Source organism: Chiloscyllium punctatum, chromosome 1 (assembly GCF_047496795.1).
Source record: "Chiloscyllium punctatum isolate Juve2018m chromosome 1, sChiPun1.3, whole genome shotgun sequence".
In the NCBI taxonomy this organism is placed as follows: Eukaryota; Metazoa; Chordata; class Chondrichthyes; order Orectolobiformes; family Hemiscylliidae; genus Chiloscyllium; species Chiloscyllium punctatum.
Genome location: NC_092739.1, coordinates 122,712,892 through 122,734,012, shown reverse-complemented (window position 1 = coordinate 122,734,012; position 21,121 = coordinate 122,712,892). Strand labels below are relative to the sequence as shown.

Genomic DNA, 21,121 nt, shown 5'->3' with positions numbered 1-21,121 from the left:
GAGCTCAGCACATCAGGCAGCATGCGAGGAGTAGCAGAATCGACATTTCGGGCATAAGCCCTTCATCAGGAATGACTGAAAGACCTCAGACTCAGGCTGCTGGCTGCTATTGGTCTCTGACACCAACAATGCTGAACTCTCAAATGCCTAATTCTCCCAACACTGATGCCAGTTCCTCCCACCTTAACAGCACTTTGACTTTGACAAGATCTTCAGGTCCATTGAGACAGCTCCATCTTCTATCCTACCGTTACACCAAATGAAAACACTGAGCGTGCCAGTCTTGAACCTGGAAACAAGCAGATCAACCCAGCAGACAGGTTTCTGCAGCAGCACAACCCTCAGCCTGCTCAGTGCAGCCTTTGAAAAAGCAGCTGAGGTTGGTTTAAGATCCAATTCAGCTTCAGGCAAATGCTTGGGAGCAGGATGCAGGAGATGGCAAGGGAATGGAGTATGATCTTCAGAGCTGAAGACAATGGCTTCAAGCTGCCCTATATTTTGTGGAGGAAACTGCAAAATACTTTTGAAGTGTAAATCATCAACGTAACGTAGTATTTACTTCTTTAAAATGCAAATCTATTGAAAAGATTCATTCTTGAACCTTTTAAAGAGATACCCAAAAATGCTAACTAACATTGTATTTGTGCTTTACAGATAGCTGTACGAGTTTCCTGTTACAAAGCATTCACTTAGATGTTAAAATATAAATAGGAGAGCCCTTTGTGAATTGCTTCTGGAAAGTCTGCTGAATCCCTGCTTTTCCCACCAACTTCTGTTCTTTGAAACTTCACCACACATCTGCATGATAAGTGCTCAACTACTACATTACAGTAATTACATTTGCAATGTCTCACCCTAATTAATTGCACTCACCCACAGAAATCAATAAATCCAAGAATGCCCACTCAGTTTGTAAGCTGTTTGTTGCAAGAAACAAAGAATTAACAATGCAGTGATGGTACAGAAAGTCTTCTCTCAGCACTTTACATTTCAACATATTCTGCTTATTCAAGGATGTTTCAATGCCAGCACTTTATTCAGTACTGCATTACCATGACTACATTTAGTGAAATAGTAGAAATTTCATGATAATAAGATCAACACCATGACATGATTGAAATATCAACTTCATGTTCTTTCATTTCACTTCTTTATTAAAGACATCTTTATCCCGTGTACGATTGTGTAGTTTGTGCTGTCCATGTAGCACCCTCGGTACTGAAGGAACACTGTCTCGTTTCTACTATCACTGCTGATACAGTAGGAATGACAAATAAAAGCTAGTCTACTCTAAATCTTCACCTTGTCTTAAATACTGCTGCTCCAAAGTTATTCAAATTGCAAATACCTTCTAGATATTCCTATTGATTGTCTTATATGTGGATACTGCTCATATATCAAAGTATTATAATAGCCTTAAGCAAGATTATAAATGACTTTATTTCTTCCTGTGAACATGGCCATTATGCAGGGTCCTCAAGTCCCTGCAATGATGCAGTGTTTGACCACAATTAACTTCTACAACGTCAATCCTCCAGCCAACAATCCTCACGTGATTCCAATTCCCACCAATGTGAATGTGACTAAAGCGTAGATTCCCTTCCAACACACACACACACACACCCCTTCCGGTCCCTCACCTATATGCTCTGTATTAGCTATTTCACATGCAGATAGTGGATCTGTATCTTCAAAGTATAGCAATGAATTTCACTCCACACAGGTACCAGTCAATGACTATCTCCAACAAAACAGAATCTAATTATCCTCACCTTGAAAACAATTGTTCTGCCATAACTGATTTCTACATCAACAAATTAACGAGAAATTTAACGAGATTAGTCACATGAATACTGATTATGTGGGTACAAGATCACAGGCTGGGCATTCTGCAGGGAATAGTCCACCAATACTTGTCCACGTAGTCACAAGTTAGGATGGGAGTAGTTGCCTAGATCAGTGAAGCTCCAACAATATTAAAGATGCGCAACATCACCCAGGACAAAGCACTCCCTTAATCAGTACTGCATCCATCACCTTGCGCAGTCTCCCTTCACCATTTTTACAATCTACATGGTCAACAATAGCAACTCCTTCAACCTGTTACTTCACCTGATAACACTATCATCGAGAAAAGGGCATCATTCACATAAGAACACCATCAGCTCCAAATTCCTTTCCAAGGCATGCATCATTCTGAACAGAAACTATGGGCTGAATCTTACTTTTATTAGCTGAAAGTGAATTTTTCTTTTTTTTTGGGGGTGGGGGGGAAGGGGTGCGGTGTTGGTTTTCACAGTGAGGCTTCTCAACACATCTACCCACTCTGCACCTATAGGGTCCCTCCTGTCTGATTTTATCCCCTTCTTGCCATGTGACATTCCCAGATTTATTAGATATCTGCCAAAAGACATACATACTCTGCACCTGCATTATTTTTGCAGGCTGTTGTGGACCCAGAAAGGTATTTATAATCCAGCATGGGCCCTCATTGCCAACATGATGACACAGTAGTCACAAAGCTAAGCTGTGCATAGACGGCAACACTAACACTTCCTCGCATTTCCAACCCCATTCTCTCATCCTAGTCACTCTTTCATCTGCAGGCCACACAGTTTACCTGTCCATAGCTATATTCCATTTAAACACCCTCACTAAATCACTGCTACTCTGTCGCCTAATGCCCACTGGACATCCATTCTCCTTGATATCCAGTTAAGTCCAAACAGGAGCTTTTATTCACACCAGCAAAAGAGAACACAAGGGAAATGAAGTCTGTCCCACGAGGCAAAACAAATGCTGCCATCTTGACCTTGACAGTCCACAGTGATCTTTTGCACCAGTTCACATCCACTGGAACCAGGTGCCAGTCAGGTTCTGTCTGCCTTGTAGTGCCCAACGCATCAGAGTTCTGTCAGTCACAAGAAGAGCTTCCTCTAGCTGGTTGGCCTCCTCCTCCTCTGATACGTGTCACCTTTCCCCCAGTTCCTCAACGTCTGTCAGCTCAGCACTATGTCAGGACTGTACCGAAGGACCCCTCAGTCTGATCCATGCTGTGTAACCACAACACCTGTTGTGCTTGTGGTTCACTAGCACCATAAATAAAGCACGAGGTAGGTGGAGGGTAACATTGAACAGGTTTAAGGTGAGAAGGGAAAGAAATGTTAGGGGACCTAAAAATCACTCCAAGTGAGTATGTAGCTATGCTGTTTCAGATTTTTAAAATCACAGATATTTCTTTTAGGGCTCTTTAATTAAACCAGCTTCCCCACCATTTTTCCAAGCTTTCTCCCAAAATATCCTGTACCTTTATTTATTCAGGTTTGCTATCTTGCAGCCATGTCTCTCTAACAGCCATCATACCATTCATTCGTATTTCTATTTGAGTCATCAATAACCTATTTTGATATGTATTGTGCATTAAGATACAAAACATAGTTCCACCATTTTACTATTTTTGCAATCTCTAGCCTTATTAGCACCTGCACTCCAAACTTCAGTATGTGCTGTCTCTTCCTTGCATGCTCTAATTATCAATACTCTTGATCTAATTATCACTACCTTTCTCTCATGCCTTACCTCCCTGATTTGATCCGCAGACTATATGTAGTTTAAAGCCTTCCCTATCACTAACTGCACAAAGCACCAGGTTATTAATTCCAGCAGAGTTTATATGAAGACTATTGGAACAGCACAGCTCCCATCATCCCCAGCATTGCAGCCAGTACTCCCTAAATCAAAACACATTTCTCCCTCGAATCATATGGTCATATCTCCAATTTTATTTATGCCTCTCTCAATTTTTCATGGTTTAATTTGTTTCAATTTGCATCCTAGCTATTCAAACTCCTGATGCCCTCATTAACAGACTGTTGAATTGCATTGTGATGCTGCAGCCAAGAACAATGGGATCCGGTACAGGGCTTAAACTTGGACCTCTGAACCAGAAGTGAGGCCTGAAGGGGTGGGGTGAAGAGGACACCAGCAGCCCAGAGTGCATGCATGGCAGCAGCCAAAGATCAGACCATGGAGAAGCCCCCTGCGCCAGCCTACTGCAGACAACCCTTGAGGAGAGATTGTGATGTGTGGTCCGTTCTACTTTCCTTCCTGTTTTTTCTGACCTATGGTTATATTTGGTATAGCTGTAATTTATGTTGAAAAGTGTAGTGCTGGAAAAGCACAGCAGGCCAGGCAGTATCGGAGGAGCAGGAGAATTGACGTTTCGGGCATAAGCCCTTCTTAAGGAATAGCTGTAATTTATGTTTTTCTTTATTTCTCTACTCTGTAACTAAGAATTGTACCTAGGTACTCTGTACCTATGAAGACCCAGTGTGTTGGGTGACATTGTTAATTACAGTGTAACAATTACAGAGACATGGGTAGAATCATTACAGAGACATGGGTAGAACAGGGACAGGATTGGCTGTTGCAGGTTCCAGGGTTTAAATGTTTTAGTAGGGTCAGAGGTGGGGGTAAAAGGGGGGGGGGGGGTGTGGCATTGCTTGTCAAAGATAGTATTACAGCGGTGGAAAGGACGATGGATGAAGACTCGCCATCTGAGGTAGTTTGGGCTGAGGTTAGGAATAGGAAAGGTGAGGTCACCCTGTTAGGAGTTTTCTACATGCCTCCTAATAGTCTGAGAGACGTAGAAGAAAGGATTGCGAGGATGATTCAGGAGAAGAGTGAAAGTAATAGGGTGGTTGTTATGGGGATCTTTAACTTTCCTGATATTGACTGGGAAAGCTATAGCTCGAGTTCATTAGATGGGTCGGTGTTTGTCCAGTGTACAGGAAATTCCTGACACAATATGTAGACAGGCCAACAAGAGGTGAGGCCATACTGGATTTGGTTCTGGGTAAAGAACCAGGCCAGGTGTTAGAATTGGAGGTAGGTGAGCACTTTGGGGACAGTGACCACAATTCGGTGACTTTTACTTTAGTGATGGAGAGGGATAAGTGTGCACTGCAGGGCAAGAGTTATAGCTGGGGGTAGGGAAATTATGATGCGGTGAGGCATGACTTAAGATGCGTGGCTTGGAAAAGTAGGCTTCAAGGGAAGGGCGCAATTGATGTGTGGAGCTTGTTCAAGGAGCAACTATCGAGTGTCCTTGATAAGTATGTACCTGTCAGGCAGGGAGGAAAAGTCGTGTGAGGGAGCCGTGGTTTAATAAGGAATTGGAATCCCTTGTGAAAGGGAAGAGGGCGGCCTATGTAAAGATGAGGCGTGAAGGTTCAATTGGGGCGATTGAGAGTTATAAGGTAGCCAGGAAGGATCTGAAGAGAGAGCTAAGAGCAGCAAGGAGGGGACATGAAAAGTCCTTATTTGGTAGGATTAGGGAAAACCCAAAGGCTTTCTATAGGTATGTCAGGAATAAAAGAATGACTAGGGTAGGAATAGGTCCGGTCAAGGATAGTAGTGGGAAGTTGCAGGTGGAGGCTGAAGAGATTGGGGAGACACTGAATGAATACTTTTCATCAGTATTCACTCAGGAACAGGACATTGTTGCTGATGTGAATACGGAGTCACAATTAATTAGAATGGACGGCTTTGAGGTATGTAGGGAAGAGGTGTTGGAAATTCTGGAAAGGGTGAAAATAGATAAGTCCCCTGGGCCTGATGGCATTTATCCCAGGATTCTCTGGGAAGCAAGGGAGGAGATTGCAGAGCCATTGGCCTTGATTTTTATGTCCTCGTTGTCTACAGGAATAGTGCCAGAAGACTGGAGGCTAGCAAATGTGGTTCCCTTGTTCAAGAAGGGGAGTAGGGATAACCCTAGTAACTATAGTCCGGTGAGTCTCACTTCTGTTGTGGGCAAAGTCTTAGAGAGAATTGTAAGGGATAGGATTTATGAACATCTGGATAGGAATAATGTGATCAAGGATAGTCAGCATGGTTTTGTGAAGGGCAGATCGTGTCTCACAAACCTTATTGAATTCTTTGAGAAGGTGACTAAGGAGATGGACGAGGATAAAGCGGTAGATGTGGTGTATATGGATTTTAGTATAGGCGTTTGATAAGGTTCCCCATGGTAGGCTACTGCAAAAAATACGGAGGTATGGCATTGAGGGTGAGTTGGAGGTGAGTTGGAGGAATTGGTTGGCTAGAAGACGACAGAGGGTAGTAGTTGATGGTAAAGGTTGATCTTGGAGTGCAGTTACTAGCGGTGTTCCACAAGGATCTGTTTTGGGACCATTGCTGTTTGTCATCTTTATAAATGACCTGGAGGAGGGGCTAGAAGGTTGGGTGAGCAAGTTTGCGGATGATACGAAAGTCGGTGGAGTTGTTGACAGTGAGGATGGATGTGTCAGGTTACAGCGGGCTATAGATAAGCTGCAGAGCTGGGCAGAAAGGTGGCAAATGGAGTTCAATGTGGGTAAGCGTGAGGTGATTCACTTTGGTATGAGTAACAAAAAGATGGGGTACTGGGCTAATGGTTGGATACTTGGTAGTGTGGATGAGCAGAGGGATCTTGGTGTCCATATACACAGATCTCTGAAAGTTGCCACCCAGGTAAATAATGCGGTGAAGGCAGCATATGGCGTTCTGGCTTTTATTGGTAGAGGAATTGAGTTCTGGAGTCCTGAGGTCATGTTGCAGTTGTATAAGACTCTGGTGCGGCCGCATCTGGAGTACTGTGTGCAGTTTTGGTCGCCATATTATAGGAAGGATGTGGAGGCATTGGAACGGGTACAGAGGAGGTTTACCAGGATGTTGCCTGGTATGGTAGGAAGATCGTATGAGGAAAGGCTGAGGCACTTGGGGCTATTTTCATTGGAGAAAAGAAGGTTTAGGGGTGACTTGATAGAGGTGTACAAGATGATTAGGGGTTTAGATAGGGTTGACCATGAGAACCTTTTTCCACGTATGGAGTCAGCTATTACGAGGGGGCATAGCTTTAAATTAAGGGGTGGTAGGTATAGGACAGATGTTAGGGGTAGATTCTTTATTCAGCGAGTCGTGAGTTCATGGAATGCCCTGCCAGTAGCAGTGGTGGACTCTCCCTCTTTATGGGCATTTAAATGGGCATTGGGTAAGCATATGGAGGATAGTGGGCTAGTGTAGGTTAGGTGGGCTTGGATCGGCGCAACATCGAGAGCCAAAGGGCCTGTACTGCGCTGTATTTTTCTATGTTCTATGTTCTACCACTGTACCTAAGATAGCACTAAGTGGCAACTTATCAACTTTTCACTGTAGTCATTTGAGTACATGTGACAATAAAGCTAATTCAATTCAAAGGCAGGGAGTTTAACTGCATCAAAGGACCTTTCATATTCTGAAAGTGATTGCACAGAGTCTAGAGCAGAGAAAAGTCAATGTTGCCAAGAATGCAGAAATTTAGCTAAGAGAATCTAAGCTATCATCCAACTTCAGTGAGTAATGGGTAACTGTTGGCCTTTATTTCAAAAGAGATTATAAAGGTAAAGAGGTCTTGCTAAAACTATAAAGCACTACTCAGACCACACCCTCGAACATGGCAAGAAAGTGGATTGAGGATTACACTGAATGGCTGAGCAGACTCAATGGACTGATGGCCTACTCCCAGTCTTCAATCATGGTTTTATTAAGGAAGATTCAATAGGAAGACCTTGCTTTCTTTGGGACAGAGGTTTCAGTTGAAATTCTGGCATTATGAGGGGCCTAGATAGAGTGGATCTAGTTCCCTTTGTGAAGTCAATAATCAGTTACCTTACATTTAAGTACTTGGTCAAAGGATCAATGGAGAGTTGCGGATAAATGTTTACAGCCAATGGCAAGGTGGGGTAGTGAAATTCATTGTCCAAAAGGATGGTACAGAATAGAAAGCTCCTTGCTTTTCTAAAAAAAAAAGTACTGAATATGCACTTGAATTACTGTAATTTGCAGAGCTACAAGCCTAGAGCTGGAGAGTGGGCTTTGACTGAATAGACTGTTTTCAGCCAACACATACACATAGGGCTGAATGGCGACCTTAATTTTTTAAAAAATGAACTCTATGACTTCAACAAAAATCACAAACACCATTGCTTGTATCAAGCTGTTTAACACCCCTCCTAATTCTTGCTTTCTTAGATCAGTATCTATTTTTCACAGGCCATCTGTTTGTTTTCAACATTAAAAGGGATTAAGTGAACAGAAGTTGTGATTTTCTAGTCTTAGCCAAGCATCATGATCACGTAACACCTCTCTTTCTCCTCAGCTAATGAAGGAGATTAAGCTGCTATCTAAAGGTGATTACTATACAATTCTACATAGAAAAGCACTGGAATAATAATGTAAAAGAAAACAAAAAGACCAGGAAAACACTTTTCACATGAATTAATGATTATCCAGAACAGAGTACCTGTTATTAGCAGCCTTGCATTTCAACGTAATATCTGTTCCTATTCTTCCATAGAGAACATCTAAGACAGAACAAAAATTATAATTTTAGATACTCTTCACCCTGGTTGTTCTATCAAACTAGTGTCAGAACCAGATTAGATATTGCATTTTAGTTATTTTGAGCAAGTTTGGCTTCATCATTCACCACAAACATCACACTCTCATCACTAAAAAATGTTAATTGTTCCAGCATCTACCTGAAATGCAAAGGGAACATCCCAGACTATTTTTTCTACTGAAATCAGTCTCTTAAAACCCCCCCACACTCTCTCTCCTCAATCTTCATCTCCAAAAAAGTGCTCATTAGGCATGATTTTTCCCACGTTCTCACATTCTATCCTCTACAAAATGGAAGTGTCTAAAATTCTGACGCCCATGCATCAAACACCAAACTCCAATCACCACCAGTGATCTGGTGATTTGCCCATTACCCCATGAGCTCAATGATGTATGTTGGTTCTTGATTAAGACAGACCTCCATTTTAAAATTCTTATTCTGGCTTTCAAATATTTCCATGGCCTTGTTCCTCCAGATATTGCTAATCTCTTCTGACCCCCACAATTCTTCAAGGTAACTGCCCTCTCCAATTCTGAACTTTTCAAAATCACTGAATTTAACTGCTCAAATGTTGATAGCTGTGCTTTCCCTTTTCAGGAGCCTGAGGTGTGGAGCCTCTCTTAAGCTGCTCTCCCTTGCTTTCCTTCTTTAAAACCTCTCTTGTTGACTCAGTCTTTGATCATCTGTCCTCAATTGTTATGGCTTGTTCTATAATGCCTGTGAAGCAGCTTGGGATGCTTTATTACATTAAAGGCACTATGTAAACACATTTAACACTTGCTATTGTAAAGATACATTAAAATCTAGTGCAGCAAACTGAATCTTTTAGCATTATTTTCCTTAACATGCACTCTGCTCAAAGCTAATGTTGCAGATAATTTGACAAATGCTAGCTTTCTTCAATAATACTGTGTTTATTCAAAGTATCAATGCATTTACCAGAGAGTGTCAACTTATGATAAACAGCACTGAATAAAATGCAAGTTAAAGTGAACATTTGATATAAACTTCTGTAAAAAAGCATTATAAAAAGGGGTCAGTTTTTGAAGAACTTTTTTTTTAAAAGTTTGCATTACTTCATCATGAACATAGTTGATGATCATGTTATGTCACAGACTAATTTATACAAGTTAAGATTGATTGAACTTAAATCAACTCATCCTCTTTTTACATTTAAAAAAAGTTTACTTTCAGCTTTTTTTCCTGAAATGTGTTTAGTGATGCTGACAGTGGACACAGATTTTAAACTTAGAGAGACAATGCAATAAGATTAACCAAGATAATTTGTCCAAAAGCCCTCAACTCATTCTATTTGAGGAAACATGTTCGAGTGGAAACAATTCATGACTGTATTTTTATAATTGACAATCTTCTGTATCTTTAAGAGAGTGCATTCTTTTCACATTTCCACTGCTCTTTGTACGGATATTTCCAAATGTCTGCGAAGATTACCAAAAAATATCCACCTTCTCCCCACCTTACAGCTGAAACAAAGCTGCTAATGAAGTAGAAAAATGATCAAATAAACCATTATTCCCTAGCGCTGCAGCCAAGCCTCTGAGAACTTGATAAAAACTGAAAGAACTGCAGATGCTGCAAATCAGGAACAAAAACTGAAGTTGCTGGAAAAACTCACCAGGTTTGGCAGCATCTGTGAAGAAAGATCAGAGTTAACATTTTGGGAGTAGTGACCCTTCCTCAGAAATGATGGTAGTTAGGAAAATGTCAGTTTTTATGCAGAAGGTAGGATGGGGGGGGAAAGAGGGTAGGAAGTAAATGAAAGGTGGGGATAGAGCCCAACGAGAGAGAAGAATAGTTGGGCAGACAAAGGATAACAATCTGCCTAGGAGGGTGAATAGCTGTCAATGGGGACTGTAGTGACGAACAATAGATAACGTGTAATAGCAGACTGATAACAAGGCCTGGTGTGTGGGATAGGGGGCTTGGACATGGGAGGGTTCAGGCCCTAAAATTATTGAACTTGATATGGAGGCTGGAGGGCTGTAGGGTCCCCAAGTGGAGAATGAGATATTGTTCTTGCAGTTTATGCTGAGTTTCGCTGGAACATTGCAGCAAACCTGAGACAGAGATGTTGGCCAGGGAACAGGGTAGTGTTTTAAAGTGTCAGGCATATGGCAGCTCAGGGTCTTTTTTGTGGGTAGAACATAGATGTTCTGCAAAGCAGTCACCCAGTCAACCCTTCATTTCCCCATGTAGAGTAGATCACATTGTGAGCAGTGAATACAGTAGACTAGATTGTGAGAAGTGCAGGTAACGTGCTGCTTCATCTGGAAGGTATGTTTGGCCCTTAGAGATTGGGGTCAGAGGACATAAATGGGCAGATGTTGTTACACCTTCAGCAGTTGCACAGTACAGTGCTATGGGGCTGTGGGTGCGTGTTGGGAGTAAAAGGAAGAGTAGACCAGGGTGTCCCTGAGGGAATGGTCTCTGCAGAAGTTGAGCAGGGGAGGGGAGGGGAAAGGAAATGTATTTCCTCTACAGGAATCATGCACTTCTGCCCTCACACCCTCCCTTCCCACAACAGTGATAGGGTTCGCCTTGTCCTTATCTACTACTCCATCAGCATCCACATCCAGAAGATCATCTGGCACCATTTCCACCATCTCCAGTGAGATGCCACCACCAGACACATATTCCCTTACCTCCCCACCTCCTGCAGGGACCATTCCATCCAGGACACCCTGGTCCATTCTTCCTTCACCCCCACAGCCCAATGGCACCTTCCTCTGCAACCGCTGAAGGAGTAACACCTATTCACTTACCTCTTCCCTCCTCAGTATCCAAGGGCCCACATATACCTTCCAGGTAAAGCAGCACTTTACCTGCACTTCCCACAATCGAATCTAGGCATTCGCTGCTCACAACGTGGTCTCCTCCACACTGGGGAAACAAAGTGTAACTTTACAGAACATCTTCACTCTGACCTCCAAAAATGACCCTGAGCTTCCAGGTGCCTGCCACTTTTAATACACCATCCTATTCCCTGGCCAACATCTCTTGTCTCAGGTCTGCTGCAGTGTTCCAGCAAAACTCAGCGCAAGCTGCAAGAACACCTCATTTTCTACTTGGGGACCCTGCAGCCCTCTGGACTCAATAACAAGTTCAATAATTTTAGAGGCTGAACTCTCCCATGTCCTAGCCCTGTTTCCCATCACACAGCCTGCCATTACACACTTCGTATTGTTAGTCACTTACACAGTCCCCATTAACAGATTTTTCACCCTCCGAGGCAGATTATTATCGACTCCTTTTACTGTCCATCTATTCTTGTCTCTCTTTGGGATCTATTCCCACCTTTCCATTCTCCTTACCCTGTCCCCCCAACCTATCTTCTGCATAGGAACTAATATTTTCCTAAATACCATCAGTTCAGAGGATGAGTCACCAGACCCAAAATGTTAACGCTAATTTCTCTTCACAGATGCTGCCAGACTTGCTGAACTTTTCCAGCAACTTCTGTTTTTGTCTCTGAGAACTTGAGTTGCTTTACATTTTGAAGTCATTCAAAAGCCTATTCTAATACCTCCCACCAAACCGAAGATCCAGCAAACCTACCAGTCCCTCCAAAAATTCCTGCTCCAGCTGGAGTCAAAAGAATGGAGGCCAAAACGATTCCATGGCATAGGCAAGAGATAAAGGCAATCATCTGAAATGGGAACAAAACAAAGGACACAATAGATTATCTAAAAACATGGTCAAACATATTTAAAACCTAATCAATTCAAAATATGCCTTGATAAAAATACTCCTGACCTTCAGAAATTACATGGGTACACAAATTACTTTGTACCACATATTAGCAGTTAGATGTTATCACATTATGTGAAGTACTGACCTTTTCTTTTTATTATCACAAATTGAGAGGTAAACACTAGTACAGCTGTACTCCTAAAAGTGTCATGAAAGGGGAAAGAATTGTGTTTTACACTCCGATGTTAAGACTTCAGTTATCAATCAGGTGGAATAGGAAAAACAATTGGATGACTTATTTTGCTGATATTTTTACACAGCATTACATTAATCTTCCAAGTGTGGATTTTAAAGTTTCATCTTTATAAATTATACCTCATGGTAATAGAATACAGAAAGCATTGTAACCTCCATGAAGAACAACAGTAAAAATCAACGATATCCTTTAAACAGTAAAGCATCCTGAAACACAGCACGCTATTACAACAAACTGAAAATGCTGGAGAAACTCAGCATGTCTGGCAGCATCTATGGAGATAGAAACTGAGTTAGCATCAAGTGCTGTATCACTCTTCTTCAGAACTGAAAACATTGATACTGTTTCTCTCTCAATAGATACTGTCAGAGCTGCTGAAATTTTGTTTGTTTAAGATTCCCAGCATCTGCAATATTTTGCTTTTATTTGCATAACAAGTTATTCACCAGTCCTGAAGTTCCATTTACTTCAAAATTAGACTAAAGAACAGTATTGAGAACCATTATGCACCTTAACCCAAATGTAAAATAAGCAAACTCTCAAAGAGGATTAGTTTCAGCACAGATTAACTTTATCAAATTTGTTTTAGTAATAGGCCATATATTACTCGGCTCACTAGGAGAGACTAACACAATTTCTTTGCACGCATCACTACATTTCTACAGTTCCATGGAACAGCACCCCCATTGCTAAACATTTTAAATGTGAAAGAAAAAAAAAGTTAAGACTACAGCCTGCTCGACATACACAATTTTAAGTGGTCCACCTCTAGCATATTCCAGTTCTGATAAAAGGTTGTTAACCTGAAAAGTTAAACCGGTTTCTCTCCACTAGTGTTACATGATGAGTTTACAAACATTTTCTATTCTATTACAATTTTTAAAAATCTCAGATATGTACAAATATCTTGTTTCTTCATTCACAGAATATGGGCACAGGTTCAGTGGTGAGGCTAGTATTTATCACTAATCGCCCTCAGGTTGGCGGTGGTGAGCCACCTTCTTGAACAGTTGCAGTCCATATGCCAGGAGGTAGAATGCTGTTAGGAAGAGAGATCGAAGATATTAATCTAGCAATACTAAAAGAATACAGAGGATCCTCGATTATCTGAATATCAAATATCCAAATTTCGGATTATCTGAAGATGATCTCAAGGTCCCAATAGGAACATTACATCAAAGAGGTGTTATCAACACTGATTGTGCTTTTAGTTTACAATGATTAAAAGTAAATTTGACTTAGTGAAATGCTGCCAAGAACAGTCCCGGACATCGATGGGAGCCCAGGCACTGTCGCCAACCTCCCGCCCTCCCTCTCCACCCACATTTACCCTGGCATTCCACACAGGAGTGCCCCCTAAACCTCCCTTCCCCAGATAATCTCCCCAACATTTCCCTGTACAAGGCAGAGTGGGAATTGTCAAAAAGATGTGTGTGTGTGTGTGTGTGTGTGTGTATATGTGTGCCTGCGCACTTCACACCCCCCGAAAGGCAGCAGCAATCTTGCTGTTGTCCAGTCTGGGGGCAGGGTGGGTTGTGCAGGGCGGTGGGGTGGCGGTATTATGAAGTGTGCTGCTGCCTAGTCTCCCGAATGGGGAACAGACATAGCAAGTGTTCACTGTCAACACTGCAGGTCCCTTTCACACAAGTGTATGTCTGCTCAGAAACAAACCCTGAGACAGAGAGGGAGCAAGGCAGGCAGAACGAGGAAAAAGGGAAACTTCAGAAAACTCCCAGTCCCAGAGGAGAGGCATTGAACCAGTTAACCGAATAATCAATTATCCGAACAAAATACTGCCTGCCCATCTCGTTCGAATAATCGAGGTATATTTCCAAGTCAGGCTCGGAGGGGAACTTGAAAGTTTTCCCATGGATCTTCTGGCTTCATTCTTCAAAGTGGCACACATCGTGGCTTTGGAGATGACGTCAAAGAACAATTGGTGACTGGTTGCAGTGTGACCTGTAGATAGTACACACTGCTGCCCCGATTGGTGATGGAGAAAGTGAATCTTTCAGATTGTGGACAGTCTGTCGATCAGTGGCTGCTCTGTCCTGGATGATGTCAAGATTCTTGTGTTGTTGCAGCTGCACCCATCCAGGCAAGTGGGGAGTAACCTATTCCACATTAAAGAGAAAGTGCTGGAGGTCTTAAAAAAAATATGAAAGTGAATAAATCTCCAGGACCTGATCAAAAGTATCCGAGAACATGGTACCAAGTTAGGGAAAAAAATTGTAAGGCCCCTAGCAGAGATGTTTGTATCATCTATAGTCACAGGTGAGGTGCCAGAGAACTGGAGGGTGGCTAATGTTTTGTCTTTATTTCAGAATGGCTGTAAGCAGCAGCCTGGGAACTATAGACCTACGAGTCTGACATCAGTGGTTGGTAAGTTGTTGAAGGAGATTCTGAGAGTTAGGATTTACATGCATTTAGAGAGGGAAGGCCTGATTAGGGATAGTCAGCATGGCTTTGTACGAGGAAGTTGTGTCCCACAAAGTTGATTGAGCTTTCTTGAGGACATAACGAAAAAGATTGAGGACAACAGAGCAGTAGACATTGTCTACAAAGACTTTAGTAAAGCCTGTGACAAGGTTGTGCATGTTAGACTGATTACACGAAAGTGAGGACTACAGATGCTGGAGATTATAGTTGTGAGTTTGATGCTGAAAAAGCACAGCAGGTCAGGAAGCATCTGAGGAGCAGAAGAGTCAATGTTTCGGGCAAAAGCTCTTCATCAGGAATGAAGCTGTGGGCAGAGGGGGTGGTGAGATAAATGGAAAGGGGATCAAGCTGGGGGAAGGTATCTGAGAGTGTGATAGGTGGAAGGAGGTGGGGGTGATGGTGATAGGTTGGAGGGGAGCATGGAGCATATAGGTGGGAAGGAAGATAGATAGACAGGTAGGACAGGTCAAAGAGAGTGGTGAGAGTTGGAATGTTGGATCTGGAATGTGGCGGGGAGAAATGAGGAAACTGATGATATCCACATTGATGCCATGAGACTTTAGGGTCTCAAGGTGGAAGATGAGGTATTCTTCCTGCAGGTGTCAGGTGGTTAGGGAGTGGCGTTGGAGGCGGCCCAGGACCTGCATTGTGAAATGGGAGGGGGGGGGGGGGGGGGGGAGGGGGGGAGTTGAAGTGTTTGACCATGGGGTGGTGGGGCTGGTTGGTGCAGGTGTCCTAGAGAGGATCTCTGAAGCACTCTGCAAGTCGGCGTCCAGTATCTCCAATGTAGAGAAGACCGTATCGGGAGCAACAGATACAGTAAACGACACATGGTCATACAGGTGAAACATTGATGGATGTGGAAGACTCCTTTGGAGCCTTGGACGGAGGTAAGGGGGAGCTGTGGGCACAGGTTTTGCAGTTAGATTACATGGGATTCAAGAAGAACTTACTAACTGGATATAAAATTGGCTTGACCATAGGAGACAGAGGGTGATGGTGGTGGAGGGTTGTTTTGTGGACTACAGAACTATGACCAGCAGTGTTCCTTAGGGATTGGTACTGGATCCATTTTTTGTTTGTCACTTATAGAAACAATTTAGATGAGAATTTAGGAGGCATGGTTAGTAAGTTTGTGGGTGACACCAAAAGTGGTGGTATAGATAACCACCTTCACTGTTGACGAAGATTATAAAGGAATCTTGAGCAATTGAGCCAATAGGCTGAGGATTGGTAAACAGAGTTTAATTTGGATAAACACGAGGGATTGCATTTTGGTAAAGTAAACAAGGGTAGGACTTATACCGTTAATGGTAGAGCCTTGGGTGGGAATGTTGTCCGACAGAGGGGTGCAAGTACATAGGTCTTGAAAATTGCATCACAGTTAGACAAAGTAGTCAAGAAAAGTATTTAGCATGCTTGCTTTCATTGTTCAGCCCACTGATTATTGGAGTTGGGATGTCAGCTCGAGGTTTTGGAGTACAGTGTACAGTTCTGTTTGCCCTCCGATAGGAAGGATGTTATTAAATTGGAAAGGGTTCAGAAAAGATTTACCAGGATGTTGCGGAGACTAGAGGGTTTGAGTTATAAGGATAGGCTAGGACGTATTTCACTGGAGCATAGGAATTTGAGGGGAGATCTTACAGAGCTTTATAAAATCATGAAGGACATAGAGAAGGTGAATAGCAAAAATCTTTTCCAGATGGTGGGCGAGTTCAAATCTAGGGGGTATAATTTTTAAGGTGAGAGGAGAAAGATTTAAAAGGGACTTTAGGGGCAATTTGTTTCACACAGTGGGTGGTTCATATGTGGAATAATCTGCCAGAGGAAGTGGCATATGCAGGTAGTTACAATATTTTTAAAAATTTGGACAGGTACATGAATAGGAAAGATTTAGAGGGATATGGGCCACATGCAGGTAAGTGGGAAGAGTTTAGTTTGGGAAATGTAGTCAGCATAGAGGAGTTGGATGAAGGGTCTGATTCCATGTTACATGACTCTCTACCATACCTGAAAATTGTGCCCTGAGAGGAACAAGCCTTGTGGAGTCAAGGGAAGTTGCATGCTTCAGAATTCCTAGTTTCTAAACCAGTTTTGTACTCTCAGTATACATCTGACTAGTACAGTTCAGTTTCAGTCAATAGTAACCCCAGGACGTTGGTAGTGGAGGATTTAGCAATAGTCATTTTGAAATGGTTAAAACTCATCTTGTTGGAGGTGGTCATTGCCTGGCACTTGTATTACACAAACTGTATCAGTCCTACTCAAATATTGTCAAGTTCTTGTTGTATTTAGACAGACTGCCTCAGTATCTGAGGAATCATGAATCATGATGAACATTTCTCATTGCACAGTGAACATCGCTACTTCTGACCTTATGATAGACGGAAGGTTATTGATGAAACTGCTGAAAATAGGTGGGTGTAGGACACCATCCTGAGGAACTCCTGCAGAGTTGTCCCACAGCTGAGATGATTTTTTTTAAAAAGATTTGTTTAATGGGATGTAAAAAGTCACCTTGGTCTTCCCAACATATGGTGATTTAACCCGAAGGGTCACCATGCCTCAGACAAGAGGAGAAGTCAAGTAGTAGAATCCTTCATATTAACCTCAAAGTGCAGCCATTGAACCCATCTGTTGGCATCGCTGCATTGCAAACAAGCCATCCAACCAATTCAACTAAACTAACCCCTATGGGATGCTGACCTTGCTGACTAGGCCAACAATTATTGTCCATCCTGAGGTACCCTTAAGAAAGTGCTGGTGAGTTACCTTCTTAAGCCACTGTAGTCGATTTGATTTAGGTACCCTCAACAATCATCTTCGTCTGTGTTCTCAGTGCACACTCTGTGCTATAACTCTCAGTGGTCAAATATTCACATGTGTAACCTCCCACACCCTCTTCATTTTCACTGACTCCAGTTTTACTCAAATTCTTTGAGACCCTATTCAATCAAGTGTGCCTCGATAATAAAGGCAATCACTCACTTCACCGAGAGTTCAGTTTTCTTCCAAAATTTATCCTGCTTTTTGTGGATGGTATATATCTGGACAAATTGCCATATTGCTAGATAAGCATCAGCATTGTGGTAGCATTGGAATAATATGACCAAGGAAATGGTTATATTTCGGTTCAGAAGCACATAGATGTTTATTTTAATGCCAAGAGACTCCCAAGAAAAAGTACAGTTCAAAAGGATCTTGGCAATCCTGTGCAGGAAACACAAAGGGAACAAGTGCAGCAAATAATTAAGACAATAAATGAAAAGTTGGCCTCTGTTGCTAAGCAATTGGAATTTAAAAATAGGAAGGTCTTGTTACAACTTTACAGGATGTTGCTGAGGCCACACCCTGAGTACCGTGTATAGATTTGGTCCTGTACTTAATAGAGTATATACTGGATTCACCCGGCTGATTTCCAGAGTAAAGGGATTGATTTACCAAGAACAGCTGAACAGGAATCAGTGAATACTTATTCTATGGAGTTTAAAAGAAACTTCTTGAGACATACAAGATTCTGAGGGGGTTGGAAAGGGTAGAAGTTGAGAAGATGTTTCATTAGTAGGAAATCTTGATCTGGGAACATTGTTCCAATATTCCGCGTCTCTCGAAAAACTGCGATGCAAAGGAATTTCTTCTCCTAGAAGCAGAGTGAGTGACTGGAATTCTCTACACAGAGTTGGGGAGGCTACATCACTAAGTATTTAAAGAGGTGATCAATAGAATTTTGAATGAGGTAGTGAGGGTACGAGAAGGCGACCTGAAAAAGTTGAGATCTGGGGCAGATCAGCTACGATCTTACTGAATGGTAGGACAGGCTTGAAGGGATGAATATTCTACTCCATTTTTCTGATGTTCAAAACCTATCCCATTTAGCATGGTGGTAGTACCACATAACACAATAGGAAAGCATCCTCAAAATGTGGAGATGAAGTTTCATCTTCAATGACTTAATGTGGTTACTCCTAGCCATACAAGTCATAGATAAAGACATCAAAGACTGGGAGTTAGTGAGGATGAGGCCAAGTATATTTTTCCCTTTGTAGATTCACTCACCAAACACCTGAGACTCAGATCAATAGCTCTTTCCTTCAGATCTCATCCAGCTCAGGTCAGTAACGATTTACCAAACCATTCTTGATCATAAGCATTGAAGTCCCCACCCAGAGAATATTCTGTGCTCTTGTTAACCTCAGTGCTTCTTCTAATTGGTGATCAACATGCAGGGATATTGATGCATCATCTGAAAAGGACTCCACCATCATATATTCTCCTGTTCCTTTGCCCCACTGTTAATGGCTGTGAATTCAGTCACATAAGAATTGGAATGAAACCTAAAACGTATACTCAGTGTCCGCCTTTAAACTCCTTCACACACAACACCCTCCCCTCCCCTTTAACAAAGCAGGAGCAGCTTACTGCAGATGCTGGAATCTGAACTGAAAACAAAATTGCTGGAGATCACAACAGGTCAGGCAGCAACCATGGAGAGACAGCAAACTAACATTTCAAGTCCAGATGACTCCATCAGCTCTGATGAATTCATCTAGACTTGAAACGTTAGTTTGCTTTATCCCCCTTAAAGTTTTTGATCAGTACTCAATCTTCTAACTCAAATGTGTTTTTCTTACTCTCCAGCAAAAGCACCGTGCGACATTTTCTATGTCAAAATGCATGATATTAATATATGTTGTTCATAAATTCTCTGCTGAATGGTCTTCTCTACATTAGTATTATTACTGAGCACTAATACTGAGCACTTAAAAATAAGTCAGGACACGTCTTGTTGCAATCTTTCAGAGTTTAAAGACATTTTGTATCTTGGCAGTGAATTGACACTAACATTTTTCTTTGATGGTTTTCCAACATTGTATCCAAAAGGCATGCCATACAGGGTTTTCAAAAATAGATCAATCTACTTTAAAAGGACCCTCACAAAATATTTTTCTTTGAAGTCTGTTTAAAACTTGTTCTCTATTTTTATAACCGTTGATGTGACATTTTACTCCCAGGTGGGCATGGTAGCAAAAAGACAATGCAATATCTGCAACACTGCAGTTTTGGAATAAAAGATTAGAAACTCTCAATTCCTGCAAAATAAAAATCAACACCTATTTCTTCAGTCCCTCTGATCCATTATAAACCAGCACCTTCAAAAAGCGATGAAAAGCCTTCAGGGTTGATCTATTCGGATTCCAAAATATTCTGCTGTAAAATAATGCCAGTTTAAAAATTCACTTTTTTAAAAAATATAGTTTCCCATTTCCAGACAAAGCCTAAATAGATCGCTCACTATTTCTTCTGCTTTATTTTATTCCCTCTACTGACCTCAATAATGATTGCATCTTGCCACATGGGTCTTAAATTGCTTGTGTCAAAATGCTCTAGCAAAAAGTGCAAACTGCAATCATTTTAGCAGCAATATGAATAGATAAGATTTTTCATAAATGTCAATGAAACAAACTAATAATAAGATTGGATCACAGGAGTTTAGCTTAAAGGTTTACATGTTTAACACTTACATTAAATGTTGCATCGTTCAACTAACATTTCCCATTACTCTCTTTCATATATCAAATAATAATACAAGTTATTGCAAGACAACAGTATCAAAACCTTAGATCATGCAAGCCTGTTCAGAAAGCAATTCCTAGCATTCATATACAAATATGTCACTGGAATGCTTTACACAATGCTTTACTGGGACTTGCTACTATTACTGCATTCCTGCAAGAATAGGGCACCCTCAGGTCCATTCATCAAGACACTGGGTCAAGTTAGGGTTAGGGTTAGGATGAGCAGCCAGGAAGATTCATCATCAAGGCAGCCACTCCCTCAACATTTAACAAATGTATGACCACAACACAAGCTTGAACCACGTGTTCACACACCATCCTGACAGCTACATAAATTCCAGGCCATAATGGTTCTCTCTTGAATAGTTGGCTATTCACTTCATTATACTGCTCTGATGCACAACCACAAAAGGTGCTACAGCTGAATGTACCTGCTCACATTGGCTAGTGGGCTCTGGAAATGTGGTTTTAGGTGGTTGGACTGATTGACCTGCCCACTGCAGTCCACCACGGCAAGAATTTAGTGCATTGGTTCCACTACATGACACTCTAGATAGGTGTAGGCGTTGACTCTGGGTGAATATAACCGATTGTTCTGTGATCTCCTTTTTCTTCTCTCAAAGTAAGGAGGAAGCTGGGGCTTGCTCAGGAGTCAAAAGTTTTCATCAGGATTGTGTCAATGCCAGAGCATAGTTCACCCAAGTATCTCTCAACCAGTCG

At 41.8% G+C, this 21,121-nt stretch overlaps 1 protein-coding gene across 1 annotated transcript in view; it reads right to left on the bottom strand.

The window, feature by feature from the left end:
* Nucleotides 1–21,121, bottom strand: part of LOC140479474 (interleukin-11 receptor subunit alpha-like) — an 86,124-nt gene that overhangs the window by 38,456 nt on the left and 26,547 nt on the right. The window contains exons 2-3 of the mRNA XM_072573311.1: nt 11,996–12,086; nt 8,321–8,381 (exon numbers count right to left, since the gene is read on the bottom strand). Of these exons, the coding sequence (XP_072429412.1) occupies nt 8,321–8,381; nt 11,996–12,086 (152 nt within the window). The remainder of the gene's footprint in view (nt 1–8,320; nt 8,382–11,995; nt 12,087–21,121) is intronic.